The sequence below is a fragment of the Ambystoma mexicanum genome, chromosome 13 (genome assembly GCF_040938575.1).
Source record: "Ambystoma mexicanum isolate Mex_15411 chromosome 13, UKY_AmexF1_1, whole genome shotgun sequence".
NCBI lineage: Eukaryota > Metazoa > Chordata > Amphibia > Caudata > Ambystomatidae > Ambystoma > Ambystoma mexicanum.
Window position 1 is genome coordinate 119607702 of NC_090938.1, and position 18762 is coordinate 119626463.

Below are 18762 nucleotides of genomic sequence, written 5' to 3' on the forward strand. Positions count from 1 at the left end.
GTGCTAGAAAATTAAGATCCCATAAATGACAGCACTTCTCTGCGGTTATGCCTTCCACATACTCAATAAAAATATGATTTTAAATGTATCTAACTCATGTCATTGTTCATTCAGTACAATCTTTGTTGCAAATTCCTTTTAAAATATAACTTTAGTCTTCAAAGTCGTTTTTTTCAGCTCCCTTGGAGCTGACAGATACAAAATAACATACTTTCAATGGATTGCCTTTCTCCCGCAGATTCCTCATCTGATATATATTCCATCCATCTCTCCTGCTTTGGAAATATTTTGACAGGGGGCATAGTGGACCTCGACCCAGCAGTCGACCGTCGATCCCTCTTGCTCGGTGTCTGGTCGTCGGCTCCGGACGTGACGTCAGGTGTCGTATAAATACCACGTCACTACGCCCAAACCTCAGTTCCCCCTTTTTTTCCCAATCACCACACGCTGCATAGAAACACAGAGTCTTCGACTCTCATGATCACCTCAAGGGTCAAGGGGCTGGAACCACTTATGCAGGCTAGCAAGGGTTCATTGTGCAGACGTGCGGGGACTAGATGGTTAGTATTCTTCCCATTCATCAGTGTTGGCATCCACAGTGGGCCCCCATAGAGCCTCAATGTAAAAGGTTTTCCCTAAGATGGCTGCCTTGTGGGTCATGGACAGAGTAGCATGAAGGAACTGGTAATAGGGATAGATGGACTATTTAAGCCCCGTTCGCACATTTTTCGCGTTGGTTCTGCCGACAGCGGTGCAACGTTTACCGGCGCTCAGTTCACGGACCTGCCTAAACAAAAAAAAGTCATTTTATGAACTTATCGAGTTACTAAAGTTTCCACAGACCACAGTTTCTACGTACCTGATAAGAATTCTACAGCAGCAGTTTTCATGTAAGTGGAGCGCTCCTCTGAGTTCCGTGTCACAGACCACTACGTTCTTCTCAGACCCCCGAAATTCCATCAACCTGCAAGACAAGGTATTTTTGGTTAAAACAGACCTTTTAGATCACAGAACGTGCAAAGATACAAAACTACTCGCTTACTTACCGCATTCTTCGAAGAGCATATTTTCTGACTTCTCCAAGACTCACTACGCGCGCAACTTTACCTCAGGAAAAGACAAGACTTTGTGGTGTTCATTTAAGACGCCCGCGAATCTTCACGTGTGACGTTTATTCTCTCTTCAAACCTGCAAAAGAGAGAGAGATTAGCCACTTACAAGAGAATTCATCCCTCAGACATCATAGTTCCCCAGAGACTCTCATGCAAAATAAGATTACAGCGAACCTCAGAACTTCAAGATACTTACCACTTCAGAGGTTCCACAGTAATCTTCTTTCTGCAGAGGTCTTGCCACAATATCAACGCACCCCTGCATGATAGCAGGACGGAGAGCTCCCCAAAACAAAATCACAGTTGAGAAGGGAAGCGGGTACCTACACTATTGTAAGAGCTCACGGCTGGGTGGGTGGACTCCCGCTTAGAGTTTTAGTTTTTTGTTAGAATCATTCAATATTTTTATCTCTTGTTGACGCAGGGGGAACCCCATCTATCCCGCATTGAAGCCCAAAGAGTTTTTCAGGCAACCTATGCTCCATAGAGACATGGTAAGCGTTACATCGACTCACTCAATGTTTTCGTCAGAAAACATTGTCTCTTTTTTCAATTCTCAACGCAAGATGTCAGTCGCTTGGGTATCAGGTTTCAAGCAGTGTTCCGATTGTGGCACCAAGATGTCCAACACTGACCCACACAAGTTTTGTCTCTGGTGCCTCGGCACGGGTCACAGGACTGACGAGTGTCTGTCGTGCGCCAAACTACAACCCAAATCCCTACGCGATCAAGCTGCAAAACTCGCTCTGGGTTGATCGCTCTCAAAATCACTGGCGTGGTCGAGGGTTCGGTCTTCGGAGGCTGAAACTGGGTCTGCTGCTGGGCTTGTGGACGGTAGACCCACTTGGGGCATGAATGCCCAAGGCCAGGGACATCACCCCTTACCGTCCTGGAGCTCTGGCTGGGCTGCGTTACAGCATTTCCCTCCGGGGAAGAATGAGGCCCTGACGGAAGTGCCACTTGACTTGGGGACGGTCAATTCACATGGGAGACAGCCACCCAAGGCCTGGGACATCACCACCGAAAAATCCTGGAGTGCTGGCTCGGCTGTGTTATAGAATGTCCCTTGGGGAAGCAATGGGGACCCTGCCAGGGTTCCCTGGGACAGCCGCTGTACTTGGGAATGGTCGTCCCATATGGGAGACAGCCACCCAAGGCCAGGGACAGTACCCTGGTCTATCCTGGAGCTCTGGCTGGCCTGCGTTACGGCTTCTCCCTCCGGGAAAGGTCGGGGACCCTGCCGGGGCACCATGGGACCGCTGTTGCACTTGGGGATGGTCAGCCCACATGGGGGACAGCCGCTCAAGGCAAGGGACATTACCCCCAACTTTCCTGGAGTACTGGCTGGCCTGCATTACAGCTTCTACCTCCGGGAACATCGGGAACCCTGCCAGGCCTCCCTGGACCCGCTGTTGGGCTTGGGGATGGTAAAACCACATGGAAGACAGCCGCCCAAGGCCAGGGACATCACCCCCGCCCATCCTGGAGCGCTGGCTGGGCTGTGTTACAGAATTTCCCCATGGGGAGGAAAGGGGACCCTGCCAGGGACTCCCTGGCACTGCTGCTGTGCTTAGGGACAGCACACCCACATGGGAAATGGATGCCCACAGCCGGGGACATCACCTCCAACCGTCCTGGAGTTCTTGCTGGCCTGTGTTACAGCTTTTCCCTACCAGGGAACTCGGGCAGTGTGCCAATACCTCCCTGAAGGGTAAAAGCTGTAACGCAGCCCAGCCAGAAATCCAGGTGGTTGGAGGTGATGTCCCTGGCCTTGGGCATCTGTTTACCATGTGGGTGTACCATTCAGCAGCTCCAGGGAGCCCCAGCAGGGCCCCCTTCTCTCCCTGAGGGAAATTCTGTAACACAGCCCAGCCAGTGCTCCAGGATGGTCGGGGGTGATCTCTCTGGCCTTGGGCAGCTGTCTCCCATGTGGTTTGACCATCCCCAAGCCAAGCAGCAGTTCTAGGGAACCCGGGCAGGGTCCCTGACCTTTCCTGGAGGGAGAAGCTGTAACGCAGGCCAACCAGAGCTCCAGGATACTCGGGGGTAATGTGCCTGGCTTTGGGCAGGTGTTCCTCATGTGAGTTGACCATCCACAAGCCCAGCAGTGGCTCCATGGAGCCTCGGTAGGGTCCCCGTCCTTTCCCAGAGGGGGAAGCTGTAACGCAACCCAGCCAGAGCTCCAGGGTGCTAGGGGGTCATATCCCTGGCCTTGGACGGCTGATTCCCATGTGGGTTGAACGTCCCCAAGCCCAGCAGTGGTTCCAGGGAGGCTCGGGACATTCCCTGTCCTTTCCCGGAGCGAGAAGCTGTAACGCAGGCCAGCCAGAATACCAGGATGGTTGGGGATCATGTACCTGGCCTTGGGCACCCGTCTCCCATGTGGGTCGACCATCCCCAAGCCCAGCCTGGAGCTCTGGTTGCCCTGCGTTACAGCCTTTCCCTCCGGGGAAGAATGCCGACACTGCCGGAACTGCCACTAGACTTGGGACTGTCGACCCTCATGGGAGACAGCCAACCAAGGCCAGGGACATCACACCGACAAATCCTGGAGCTCTGGTTCGGCTGCGTTACAGAATTTCCCTGGGGGAAGGGATGGGGACCCTGTCGGGGCTCCCTGGAACCGCTACTGAGCTTGGGGACTGTCAAACCACATGGGAGACAGCCGTCCAAGGCCAGGGACATCACCCCACCCATCATGGAGCACTGGCTAGGCTGTGTTACAGAATTTCCCCCTGGGCAGGGAGGGCGACCCTGCCAGGGGCTCCCTGGCGCTGCTGCTGTCCTTAGGGACGGTCCATCGACTTGGGAAACGGATGCCCACGGCTGGGGACATCACCTCCAACCGTCCTGGAGTTCTTGCTGGCCTGTGTTACAGCCTTCGTGTACCATGTGGGTGTACCGTTCCCCAGCACAGCGGCAGCTCCAGGGAGACCCGTTCCCCTTCCCACCCCAAGGGAAATTTTTTAATGCAGCCCAGCCAGCGCTCCAGGATGGTCAGGGGTGATGTCCCTGGCCTTGGGCGGCTGTCTCCCATGTGGGATGACCATTCCCAGGTGCAGCGGCAGTCCCAGGGAGCCGCGGCAGGGTCCCCCTTTCTTGCCAGAGGGAGAAGCTGTAACTCAACCCAGCCTGAGCTCCAGGGTGGTAGGGGGTCATATGCCTTGCCTTCGGCAGCTGACTCCCATGTGGGTTGAACTTTTCCCAAGCCCAACAATGGTTCCCGGGAGGCCCGGGACATAACCGTCGTTTCCCAGAGGGAGCAGCTGTAACGCAGGCCAGCCAGAATACCGGGATGGTTGGGGATCTTGGGTACCAGTGGTTTAGTCTTTTTCTTTTCCACCCAGGTAGTTGCACCCACACATGTGAGGTACCGTTCTCGCTGGGACACCTGTGGGAACGCGGGAAGGCAGGACATGTGCTGTTGGTGGCGTGTTTCATGGGTCGGCGGTTGGAAATGTCTGAACATTGTGTTTTTTTTCACCAGATTTCGGATATTGCCAGCGATTGTGGGTAATACATTCGGTGCGATTTGCGCAAATCAGACCTCTGTGGATTCCCATGGGTATCTTGTTTTCGGAAATGCATGGGGTTTCCTGTTTTCCGTGGTGGCTTCGACACCCTAGGCCCAAATACCCTGGTCTATCCTGGAGCTCTGGCTGGCCTGCGTTACGGCTTCTCCCTCCGGGAAAGGTCGGGGACCCTGCCGGGGCACCATGGGACCGCTGTTGCACTTGGGGATGGTCAGCCCACATGGGGGACAGCCGCTCAAGGCAAGGGACATTACCCCCAACTTTCCTGGAGTACTGGCTGGCCTGCATTACAGCTTCTACCTCCGGGAACATTGGGAACCCTGCCAGGCCTCCCTGGACCCGCTGTTGGGCTTGGGGATGGTAAAACCACATGGAAGACAGCCGCCCAAGGCCAGGGACATCACCCCCGCCCATCCTGGAGCGCTGGCTGGGCTGTGTTACAGAATTTCCCCATGGGGAGGAAAGGGGACCCTGCCAGGGACTCCCTGGCACTGCTGCTGTGCTTAGGGACAGCACACCCACATGGGAAATGGATGCCCACAGCCGGGGACATCACCTCCAACCGTCCTGGAGTTCTTGCTGGCCTGTGTTACAGCTTTTCCCTACCAGGGAACTCGGGCAGTGTGCCAATACCTCCCTGAAGGGTAAAAGCTGTAACGCAGCCCAGCCAGAAATCCAGGTGGTTGGAGGTGATGTCCCTGGCCTTGGGCATTTGTTTACCATGTGGGTGTACCATTCAGCAGCTCCAGGGAGCCCCAGCAGGGCCCCCTTCTCTCCCTGAGGGAAATTCTGTAACACAGCCCAGCCAGTGCTCCAGGATGGTCGGGGGTGATCTCTCTGGCCTTGGGCAGCTGTCTCCCATGTGGTTTGACCATCCCCAAGCCAAGCAGCAGTTCTAGGGAACCCGGGCAGGGTCCCTGACCTTTCCTGGAGGGAGAAGCTGTAACGCAGGCCAACCAGAGCTCCAGGATACTCGGGGGTAATGTGCCTGGCTTTGGGCAGGTGTTCCTCATGTGAGTTGACCATCCACAAGCCCAGCAGTGGCTCCATGGAGCCTCGGTAGGGTCCCCGTCCTTTCCCAGAGGGGGAAGCTGTAACGCAACCCAGCCAGAGCTCCAGGGTGCTAGGGGGTCATATCCCTGGCCTTGGACGGCTGATTCCCATGTGGGTTGAACGTCCCCAAGCCCAGCAGTGGTTCCAGGGAGGCTCGGGACATTCCCTGTCCTTTCCCGGAGCGAGAAGCTGTAACGCAGGCCAGCCAGAATACCAGGATGGTTGGGGATCATGTACCTGGCCTTGGGCACCCGTCTCCCATGTGGGTCGACCATCCCCAAGCCCAGCCTGGAGCTCTGGTTGCCCTGCGTTACAGCCTTTCCCTCCGGGGAAGAATGCCGACACTGCCGGAACTGCCACTAGACTTGGGACTGTCGACCCTCATGGGAGACAGCCAACCAAGGCCAGGGACATCACACCGACAAATCCTGGAGCTCTGGTTCGGCTGCGTTACAGAATTTCCCTGGGGGAAGGGATGGGGACCCTGTCGGGGCTCCCTGGAACCGCTACTGAGCTTGGGGACTGTCAAACCACATGGGAGACAGCCGTCCAAGGCCAGGGACATCACCCCACCCATCATGGAGCACTGGCTAGGCTGTGTTACAGAATTTCCCCCTGGGCAGGGAGGGCGACCCTGCCAGGGGCTCCCTGGCGCTGCTGCTGTCCTTAGGGACGGTCCATCGACTTGGGAAACGGATGCCCACGGCTGGGGACATCACCTCCAACCGTCCTGGAGTTCTTGCTGGCCTGTGTTACAGCCTTCGTGTACCATGTGGGTGTACCGTTCCCCAGCACAGCGGCAGCTCCAGGGAGACCCGTTCCCCTTCCCACCCCAAGGGAAATTTTTTAATGCAGCCCAGCCAGCGCTCCAGGATGGTCAGGGGTGATGTCCCTGGCCTTGGGCGGCTGTCTCCCATGTGGGATGACCATTCCCAGGTGCAGCGGCAGTCCCAGGGAGCCGCGGCAGGGTCCCCCTTTCTTGCCAGAGGGAGAAGCTGTAACTCAACCCAGCCTGAGCTCCAGGGTGGTAGGGGGTCATATGCCTTGCCTTCGGCAGCTGACTCCCATGTGGGTTGAACTTTCCCAAGCCCAACAATGGTTCCCGGGAGGCCCGGGACATAACCGTCGTTTCCCAGAGGGAGCAGCTGTAACGCAGGCCAGCCAGAATACCGGGATGGTTGGGGATCTTGGGTACCAGTGGTTTAGTCTTTTTCTTTTCCACCCAGGTAGGTGCACCCACACATGTGAGGTACCGTTCTCGCTGGGACACCTGTGGGAACGCGGGAAGGCAGGACATGTGCTGTTGGTGGCGTGTTTCATGGGTCGGCGGTTGGAAATGTCTGAACATTGTGTTTTTTTTCACCAGATTTCGGATATTGCCAGCGATTGTGGGTAATACATTCGGTGCGATTTGCGCAAATCAGACCTCTGTGGACTTCCATGGGTATCTTGTTTTCGGAAATGCATGGGGTTTCCTGTTTTCCGTGGTGGCTTCGACACCCTAGGCCCAAATCTGTAGGTTGTCCACAAGAGCAAAATCTGCTCTGCCGAAAGACTTGGGGTTACCACTGGTTTAGCCTTTTCCCTTTGCGCCCAGGTTGGTGCACCCACACATGTGAGGTACCGTTTTCGTCGAGACACCCGTGGGAACGCGGGAAGGTAGGACATGTGTTGTTGGCAGCGCGTTTCGGTGGGTGGGCAGAGGGAAATGTCTGAAAATTATGTTTTTGTTGACAAATTTCTGACTTTGCCGGGGATTGTGGGTAATACATTCTGGGATGATTTGCGTAAGTCATACCTCTTTGGAATCCCACAGGTGTCTTCTTTTCGGAAATGCATGGGGTTCATTGTTTTCCTTGGTGGCTGCAACACCCCAGGACCAAATCTGTAGGTTGTCCACAAGAGCAAAATCTGCTCTGCTGAAAAAGTTAGTGGTTTAGCCTTTTCCCTTTCCGCCCAGGTAGATGCACCCACACATGTTAGGTACAGTTTTCGTCGGGACACCTCTGGGAACACGGGAAGGTAGGACATTTGTTGTGTTTGCTTGGTTTTCATAATGTTTCGACACATTTGCTGCTGCACTTTGTCACACAACCCTTTAATTTCACAAATGTGACCTACATTTAGTCGCTGCTTTAGGCACTATACACTTTTGTAACCTTCATAAGTCTCCTACCCTTGGAAATGTCTGCCTGTGCTCTTTCAAAAAATGTATGCTTGCCCTTCCTCACCACATTTTTTTTCCTTATTTACACATGCTAAGTACGTCTGTTTAGGACATAAGTATAAAAATCCTGTGTATAATGGCTCAGTTTCCGGGTGGTGGTATTGCTTGTCTTGTGAAACATCAAAAATGTGTGATTTCCTAACTGGAAGAGTCGGGGGAATGTATCGGAGAAATGCTTTTCTCAAAATTCACAGAAGCCATTGCCTTACTGGTCCAACCATGTCCCACCACGTACCTTTTTTTCTGTCATTTTTCCAATTTTTCCCCAAACTATGGAAATGATCCCTACATAGTTGTTTCCTGACCTACGCGAATCACCCCTTCCTAAACTTGGAATTTTATCTTACTGTCAGAAATGTATGCCTTTCTGTATTCTCGTTCAGGTTTCCTACACTCCTCTTCCATTCCGTCCATGCATGTCCTGTTGGAAGAAAAAAAGCAAAATCTCCTACCTCTCACAAAATGGATGGTAACCATATAAAAATGTTTTTTTGGTTTCTACTCAACCACCTGTTCTTGAAAGCCTGAAAAATGGCAAATTCAGCACAGCAAACCAATTGTTCCTAGCTCTTACAAGGACAAAACCATAGGCTTCTTATTTTATTGGCATTTTCAGAAAAAACCCAAATGTTTTTCCTTTTTGGTTATTTTCTCTCAGCCCCTAAAGCAAACTAGGATTCTTTGGAGGTGTTATGACCATATACATGTGGGAAGAGAAGGGGCAAATTTGGCCGAGATATCTCATGTAACATAAAAGTTACAAGGGATTGAATGGCGATATACCGAAATCGCAAAAAAAGGCCTTGGCACGGGGGTGGGGAGAGGGGACCCTTGGCAGTTAAGGGGTTAAGCCCCTACATTCTTGTTCTGTTAGACTGCTCATCCATAAGGTGACCTTTGTTGTCTTTTAGATTTTCTTATTTGGTCTTCTCCAAAGCGAAGGGGACTTTGAGAGTTGGACCGTCCTTCCTCCCGAAGGTGGTGTCAGAATGTCATCTCTCTCAAAAGGTCCTTCTTTCTGTTTTCTTTCCTACACCCCATGCTTTTAAGGCCGAGGAGCAATTCCATTGGCTGACCCCGGTGCAGTCCCTCAGCTGCAATGTCTCTCAGACTGGGGGTATCACAAAAGATGACCAGCTTTTCCTTGGTTACCCTTGTGCTCCTGCTGGCAGTGCTGTGACCAAACAGACCCTCTCAAAGTGCTTTGAACTGGCTGCACCGAAAGGAGTCCCTGCTCTAAACATTGGCCAGGCAGCTATGTGGCCCTCGCTACACACATTTGCCAATCATTACCGCCTGAATTTCCAGTCACCGCAAAAAGTCAGTTTTGGTTGGGCAGTCCGACAGAGATTCGTGTATAGGTGATGTCCTTATCCTCCCGCCTCCTCTAGATCCAGTTATGGCTCTGGGAGTCTATCATAGATGAAGAATCTGTGGTAGGTAAGAATCCATCAGAAGAGCAAATTACTTACCTCTCGGAAATGTTCTTTCTAAAGGATGTTCTTCTGATGGATTCTTCATCGCCCTCCCAACCTGCCCCTCCTGGTGCACAGCAGCACACCATTGGTTCCACAGTCATTCAGTACCTCGATATATACTGGCCCTGATGTCATGTCTGGTGCGAAGCTGATATGCACCCCCTAGCGGTGGAAACGTTTCCAAAGATCTGCTTTTTGTTCTCAATAATTGGGAATTCGTGGGAGGAAAATCCAGGTAAGTAATTTGTTCTTGTGCACAACATTCTAGAGTGATGTTTAAAAAATTAACCTGAATTTTGTTCTTTTGATTATTTTCTAGCAACATTTAAAGGCAAATCACAAATTCTGGGTACCATTACAATCACCATTGTGTGGAACAAAAATGGGCTATCGCTGGACTGCTTATCGCTTGAGAAGTATAAAGTTACACAAGTTTGAATGTGGATATTACACATTTCAAAAGATGTCTTGTCAGCAATAGTGGAAACAGCGTATAATGTAATGGGTGTAATGCTTCAAATGTACTTTCCTCCACTGGGAAAGAGTTTCACAGTATATTAAATCTATGAAAAATATTAAAGTTGGAGAAAGTCGTAATAATACATGACTTTTCTGTATAATTTCTCAGACTTACTGATGGGTAAGAAACATGTTTTTTGACAGGTGAATAAACTAAATATGCAACTGGACAATTCTAGAGTGAAATATGAAGAAACAGTTGACAGTTATAAAACAAAAATTGAGGCCAAAAACATAGCAGAAGCAAAGCTTTGTGCAGAAGTAAGTGATGTTAACCATCCACTTTAATGTCTAAATATCTGCTAATCTTTACGATAGAGCATATAAAGGGTGCTGCTATGTAACTTCTCCTGTTTGCCATGAGCACCCTCTACCATGAACAGTTAAAGAAAGTTACACAAGTAAAAGCACCGGATACCTATACTTTTAGGATGGTGTGCTAGAAAATTAAGATCCCATAAATGACAGCACTTCTCTGCGGTTATGCCTTCCACATACTCAATAAAAATATGATTTTAAATGTATCTAACTCATGTCATTGTTCATTCAGTACAATCTTTGTTGCAAATTCCTTTTAAAATATAACTTTAGTCTTCAAAGTCGTTTTTTTCAGCTCCCTTGGAGCTGACAGATACAAAATAACATGCTTTCAATGGATTGCCTTTCTCCCGCAGATTCCTCATCTGATATATATTCCCTCCAGCTCTCCTGCTTTGGAAATATTTTGGCAGGGGGCATAGTGGACCTCGACCCAGCAGTCGACCGTCGATCCCTCTTGCTCTGTGTCTGGTCGTCGGCTCCGGACGTGACGTCAGGTGTTGTATAAATACCACGTCACTACGCCCAAATCTCAGTTCCCCCCTTTTTTCCCCAATCACCACACGCTGCATAGAAACACAAAGTCTTCGACTGTCATGATCACCTCAAGGGTCAAGGGGCTGGAACCACTTATGCAGGCTAGCAAGGGTTCATTGTGCAGACGTGCGGGGACTAGATGGTTAGTATTCTTCCCATTCATCAGTGTTGGCATCCACAGTGGGCCCCATAGAGCCTCAATGTAAAAGGTTTTTCCTAAGATGGCTGCCTTGTGGGTCATGGACAGAGTAGCATGAAGGAACTGGTAATAGGGATAGATGGACTATGTAAGCCCCGTTCGCACATTTTTCGCGTTGGTTCTGCCGACAGCGGTGCAACGTTTACCGGCGCTCAGTTCACGGACCTGCCAAAACAAAGAAAAGTCATTTTATGAACTTATCGAGTTACTAAAGTTTCCACAGACCACAGTTTCTGCGTACCTGATAAGAATTCTACAGCAGCAGTTTTCATGTAAGTGGAGCGCTCCTCCGAGTTCCGTGTCACAGACCACTACGTTCTTCTCAGACCCCCGAAATTCCATCAACCTGCAAGACAAGGTATTTTTGGTTAAAACAGACCTTTTAGATCACAGAACGTGCAAAGATACAAAACTACGCGCTTACTTACCGCATTCCTCGAAGAGCATATTTTCTGAGTTCTCCAAGACTCACTACGCGCGCAACTTTACCTCAGGAAAAGACAAGACTTTGTGGTGTTCATTTAAGACGCCCGCGAATCTTCACGTGTGACGTTTATTCTCTCTTCAAACCTGCAAAAGAGAGAGAGATTAGACATTTACAAGAGAATTCATCCCTCAGACATCATATTTCCCCAGAGACACTCATGCAAAATAAGATTACAGCAAACCTCAGAACTTCAAGATACTTACCACTTCAGAGGTTCCACAGTAATCTTCTTTCTGGAGAGGTCTTGCCACAATATCAAAGCACCCCTGCATGATAGCAGGACGGAGAGCTCCCCAGAACAAAATCACAGTTGAGAAGGGAAGCGGGTACCTACACTATTGTAAGAGCTCACGGCTGGGTGAGTGGACTCCCTCTTAGAGTTTTAGTTTTTTGTTAGAATCATTCCATATTTTTATCTCTTGTTGACGCAGGGGGAACACCATCTATCCCACATTGAAGCCCAAAGAGTTTTTCAGGCAACCTATGCTTCATAGAGACATGGTAAGCGTTACATCGACTCACTCAATGTTTTTCTCAGAAAACATTGTCACTTTTTTCAATTCTCAACGCCAGATGTCAGTCGCTTGGGTATCAGGTTTCAAGCAGTGTTCCGATTGTGGCACCAAGATGTCCAACACTGACCCACACGAGTTGTGTCTCTGGTGCCTCGGCACACGTCACAGGACTGACGGGTGTCTGTCGTGCGCCAAACTACAACCCAAATCCCTACGCGATCAAGCTGCAAAACTCGCTCTGGGTTGACCGCTCTCAAAATCACTGGTGCGGTCGAGGGTTTGGTCTTCGGAGGCTGAAACTGAGAAAGAACATAGGCGGAAGAAGAAATGATCCCACTCGAGGAGCCCCTCTTCCTCGTCCTCGTCCCCAAAGAAGAAAAGGCATCATCGCCATTGTCGGGACTCAGAGTCGTCGACGGATAAAGATAAGCCATTGGAACGGCCACCAGGGGGCGCAGAGATCAGCATGCTCTCTCTGTGAGCTCTGTAACCAGCACACCGGAAGATGGAATGAGCCCCCGTCTTTTGGAACCCCCCCGCTGAACAAACACAGGATTTCGCCGTGTGAACGTCCCCCCCCACTCCGAGGAAAAATCCCGATGTAAATCGGCCCTCCATAGCCCCAGAAAACGCAAGAGAAAATCGGGGCCTCCGAGGCACGTGAAATCGAAACTAACTGCGTGTGTCTCACCGTTAGAAAGCCCGGAAGGCGTGTGTTCGGCTCCCGAGTGAAACACCCTCACACGAGGACGTGAGATCAGCCAACCGACCCGGTGAGCGCGAATAGGTGCTGCACAAAGGAGTGAACTGCGGATCGCGAACATACCAAATTGTGACAGAGTGACATTGGGGAAAACCGCAGAGTGGAGCACTCACAGATCTGCGACTACCCGGGTGAACCCATCGGCGGAGTTGTCTAGGCCCAAAAAGGTCCACGAACCCCACCAGAGACGGAATTCATAATCGGAATTGACAGGGGACAGTGCCTACCACCCTTCGTAGCCGACTACCGAGCACGACTCCCCGCCTGCCCACGGCGCCACCCCAGGCCCACACAAGAACTTACGCCACCCCGTCCGCAAACTACCCGCAGCGCAACTCGAGGGAATAGGCCATCATCATCCACCTAGAGCGAGTGAGGCGTGGATTATCACAGCGCACGCAGCTTCTACCCAGGCCCACCATCGGTGATCTGTATGAGTACTAAGCACAAACTAGCTCACTTCGCCTACACCCCCACCTTGCTTACAACCGCTGGCGCCAAGATGGCAAACTGCGCCACTACAGGAGACGACCTGGCTGCAGGTACGAAAGGAGACATAGCCGCCCTACTGGGGGAGATTAAGAACATGGGAACAAATATAGGTGGCAAAATAGATAGGATCACTCAGCGGCTTGATAGTATGGAGGATAGACTCGAGGGAGTTGAAAACAATCAGGCCTCCATTGACACACTGGAAGGACAACTCGACCAAAGAATGACGGAACTGGAACGACGTGAATACGAGCTTAAACTTAAACTCAATGATTTCGAAAACAGAGAAAGGAGGAATAATATATGAATTTTTGGTATTCCGGAGAGAGAGGGGGAAAGGGAAGCGGACCTTAAGGAGACGCTTCACAACATCATCAAACTTCTGACAACGGATGATGAGGTGGATGAACCAGTAACCGACGAATTCATAGAGCAGGAGGTCCAGCGGGTGGACCACGCTCAGTCCTCACCCTTTTTCACCGATTCAGGGACAAAGCTAGAATTCTTGAGAAAGCCAGAATGAGCGAGAAGATTACGCAATGCGGAGCAAAAATCACCATTTACCAAGATCTCTCCTCCCTGACCCTAGCCCTCAAAAAAAATGTGCAGACCTCTAACGAAGATGGTCAAGGAAAAGAACGTTTGATACAGATGGGGTTATCCCTTCTCCCTCACGTTCCAATACGAGGGGACCAGATTCAGACTGCGATCGGAGAATGAGATAAAATCGTGCATATCTGACCGCTTAGGAACACAAGGAGAAGAGGCTAGTCAAGAAGCGACAAATAAGGAAGGAAGAGAATGGCAACTCCAAAGCCCCCGGAGAAGGAGAGTGAAGGGGTCGCGAAAACTCAGGAGGGGCAATCTCTCCCCAGAAACGGACAACTGACACCAGATGATACCGGTAAGACAATTCCAATCGAAGTATATAAATGGTGTGATATGGATGCACGAACGCACACATATTCCCTGAACTCTAATTAAGATCATTAGGGGGGAACCACCAGGGGGCTCACTCTGGACTACGATGACTTATTTTGGTCAAGGGGCGTGAAGTAACGACCCCCGGAAGTGGTCCGATGTCGACCTGGGACAACCGACTGGGGTCGACCGGACGCCATCAATTAGGAAGGTGAGGGGGGAGAGGAAGGGAAAAGTTAAGGAAACAAACAAAGAAGGTCAGAGCAGCAAACATAATGAACCGCAACAGCCAAATCAGCATGCAGTTCGTGAGCATAGAGCATTGCCGAGTGTATACAAAGAGACAACTCCTAGCGAGAAAGAACTATGGCTACGAACATTAAAGTAAGGGAACCGGTCTCCTTAAGAGTTGGAACACTCAATGTTAAAGGGCTCATCTCACCGACGAAACGGTCCCTTCTAGCCAGAGAATTTCGTAGAAGCGGATTAGATATTCTTCTACTCCAGGAAACAAAATACATAAAAGGAGATGAACGACAGATTCTTGGGAAACGAATGGGAACTGAATTTTGGGCTCTGGCCCACTCAGAAAGGGAGGGGTGGGAATCCTCATTAGAAAAGGCATAGATTTTGTGAAGACCAAGGCATGGTCAGACATTGAAGGGCGGGCAATGTTATTAAATGGCCAACTAGGTAATCTGAACGTCACAATTGCCACCTTGTACGCCCCGAACACAGGCCAGTCTAGATTTCTCTCCAGAACAATCCCTAAGATACTACTTGAAGCCACCGGACACATCATCTTGGGGGGGGGATTTTAATAAATGGGCGAATCCGGCCACAGACCGGAATCCTGGGAACCCTACCACGACTCATCAGAATAGACCTGAACCGACTGAGCTAGCTCATATGATGGAACTGTATAACATGGTAGACGCATGGAGAGCTCTTCATCCGGAAGAACAAGGCTGCACTTTCTATTCTGCTCCCCATAATACGTACACCCGCATAGATTACATGTATCTCTCCAGAGAGCTCCCTGAAGTGACATCACAGGCAAAGATAACCCCGATCACTTGGTCCGACCATGACATGGTCCTCACAGACATTCAGTGGGCAGACCTACCTAAAAATAGTGGGAAATGGAGCTGCAACGAGAGCCTCTGGAGGGATGTAATTTTTAGAACTGAAATGGAGACAGAAATCTCCGAATTCTTCAAAACAACCGACAATGGGAGGTACCCAAACAAACAGTGTGGGAGGCCGGGAAGGCCACCTGGAGAGGGATCTTGATAAGGGAAGGCTCATCAAAGAAGAGGGAATGTAATCTTATTGAACAAGGGCTTCGAACTGAAATTTCCCAATTAGAACGCACACCCAAAATAGGCGAAGAAGTGGATCCTCAGAAGATGAACGAAGCCAGAGAGAAAAGAAACGAACTGAAACTACTGGAGCATGAACACATCGTGCGTAAACTAAGATTTTTAAAACAAAAATTCGACGAGAAGGGCGATAAGGCCGACGCACCTCTCGCTGCCAGGCTGCAAGAACAAAGAGTGGAGCGAAGAGTATTAGAAATTAAAGGCGATACCTCCCCCACATCACACGCCCACACCACCATCCCAGAACATTTTGCCAACTTTTAAGAAATTTTCTATTCTTCTGCGGTAGACCCTGAACGATCACAGACAGAGTCCTATCTGTCCTCAATAGATGTACCCCGTATTCCTGACTTAGGGGTCGAATCACTAGAATCCCCTATTATGGAACTAGAGGTCCAAGCCGCCATAAAAAGATTAACATTGGGCAAGTCCCCGGGCGAAGACGGCTACACCGCCGGATTTTATAAAACTTTCATCACCGCGCTGGCCCCCTTCCTAACACTCCTCTTCAATGAAATAATGGACACAGGGAAACCCCCAGACTCTTTTACCAAGGCATTGATCACTGTTATCCCCAAGGCAGGGAGGGATCCTAAGAAATGTTCCTCATGCCGCCCCATTTCTCTACTCAACCTTAACGCAAAGATATACACCAGAATCTTGGCAGCGAGACTCGAAACCCTCATCCCTCAACTTATACACACTGATCAGGTTGGGTTCATACTGGGCAGACACAATCCGCAAAACCTTACACCTGATCCACGCATCCCAGACCATGGAGAATGACCCGGCCCTCCTTTCCATCGATGCGGAAAAAAGGCCTTTGATAGAGTTTTATGGGGGTTCCTTGAGGCGGTAATTCGAAAGGTAGGAATGGGCACTAGATTTAGGAGGGCCATACACGCAGTTTATACAGACCCCAAGGCATCTATATTCGTGAACGGGGAATACTCACAATGGTTCAACCTGCAGCATGGAACCCGACAAGGATGCCCCCTCTCAGCGATTCTCTTTGCCCTCTCCTTAGAACCCCTGGCAATCGCAATGAGGGCAGACCCTACACTAGAAGGTATTCGATTGGGGACGACAGAATACAAAATTGCCCTCTACGCAGATGACATCCTCCTCCACATCACGAACCCCTCCGCCTCCATCCCCCGGGCTCTCTGCATGATAGAAGAATATGGTAAACTCTCTGGGTTCAAAATAAATAAAACAAAGTCCACACTCTTTCCCCTCCAAGGTCAAAAATACGAGAATACCATCAGATTCTCCCCTTTCAGTCTCAATATTGAACACTCACAACTACAATTAACGAAGAATCTAAGTGACTTATATGAAGCAAACTTCCCTCCCCTATTGAAACAATTTAGGTTAGACTTGACAAGATGGGACAAGCTCACAATATCCTGGCTAGGCCGGCTTAATGCAATTGAGATGATATCCCTGCCCCGGTTCCGATATCCTTTTCAAGCGATACCCATTAGTATTCCAGAAACCTTTTTTACTGAGATCAAAAGGGCCATGCTCCAATTCCCATGGCAAGGGAAAAAAGCAAGAATTCCATACAAGACCCTAACGCTCCCAAAAGATAAAGGTGGAGTTGGGCTTCCCAATTTTCAAAAATATTACGAGGCCATCCAACTTAGGGTATTGATTCCACACCTCCGTAACCAAACAGACACCCAGTGGGTCAATGTGGACAACCATTACTTTACACCAGCCACAGTATCTGAATGGTTATCGGCACCTAAAAAAAGAATCTGTAGAAAACTCAAAGACCACCCGATACTAATGACCATCTGGGACATCTGGACACATGGCAAAAACATGCAAAACATTACTACCTGGCCGGCTCCCCTCAGCCACTTATGGTCCCCAGGAATCAACGACCACATTCCAGAAGTCGGACAGTTCCAATCATGGTATGAGACTGGATTAGAGATTGTAGGGCAACTGCAACGGAACGACTCCTTCATCTCTCTCCCTGAACTAACCGAAGCCCTTGGAATAGGCCCATTATCCACCTTTCAATACTTGCAGATAAAAGGGGTTTTGACAAGAGCCATGTGGAAACCCAAATTAATGAGAGAACTCGCCCCTTTTGAGAAAATACTGGACTCAAGAACTGTAATGAAAGGCCTAATCTCTGATATGTACAAAACACTGATAGAAGGGGAGGGGATGAACACGGACTCATTGAAAAGCAGATGGGAAACAGATTTCTCCGAACAGTTCACGCCAGATATATGGCAGGAAGCCACACGGATATCCATTTCAAATCAATATAAACTTCATGCAATCAAATTATTACATCGATGGCAATATGATCCAGTCAGACTATCTAAAATGTTTCAGGCTATGAGCCCGGATTGCTGGCGTGGATGTGGAAACAGAGCAGACTACTGGCACATGTGGTGGGGATGTCCCAGAATACAAGTGTTCTGGTCGGAGGTCCTGGGCTGGATCAAAGAAGTCGACGGTATCGACAGAACACCTACTCCCTACCTCATATTGTTTGGCCTCGAGAAAGATGAGGATGACTGGATCAAGATCAAGAATCTAGCACCACAATTGCTATTAGCCGCTAGGGCAACACTAGTAATGAGATGGAAAGCGCCTACAACTCCCACGAAAAATGAATGGATCCATGTTTCCAATAATATATGCCTAATGGAACATATAACAGCATCGCTACATGGAAAACTACCTCAGACCGAAATCTTATGGATGGAATATAAAAGTATATACTTGCCCACCGGCTTCTCTCATAACAATGCCCCTACCACGACGATGGAGGCACAAGAATTGACCTAGGCAACGTATGAGTTGAGCTCTCCAACAGACACTCTCATAACCGACGCAATCTCGGCATTGAACACTGACGCTGCTCGCCACACGATGAACGCTGCTCGACCTGCAATACAGGTTCTGACCAGGGGACGGGGGGGCGGGAAAGGGGAGAGGGGCAAGGTCATGTTTTTGCACGAACCCTATGTATGAAGAACGTGTTTGCAAGACAGACACTAAATACGCCAAATTTTAAGGGTTTGCTTCTCCATTACGAGAAAGTTAATTATGTACTTAAATGTATCCTTTCTTTGCATGATTTGTATCTGTAAAACTAATAAAACCAAATTTACAAAAAAAAAAAGGTAAGCCATCGGCTGGGCCTACCAGTCGCCAGGAGTGGGAGGATTTGAAATCCTCCTTGCTTGACATGTTG

At 49.8% G+C, this 18762-nt stretch overlaps 1 protein-coding gene across 1 annotated transcript in view; it reads left to right on the top strand.

Annotated features, from left to right (window-relative positions):
* Positions 1-10072: 10072 nt before the first annotated feature.
* SYCP1 (synaptonemal complex protein 1) overlaps positions 10073-18762 on the top strand; it is a 1202159-nt gene continuing 1193469 nt past the window's right edge. The window contains exon 1 of the mRNA XM_069633416.1: positions 10073-10183. Coding sequence (XP_069489517.1) covers positions 10082-10183 — 102 coding nt within the window. The 5' untranslated portion in view covers positions 10073-10081. The remainder of the gene's footprint in view (positions 10184-18762) is intronic.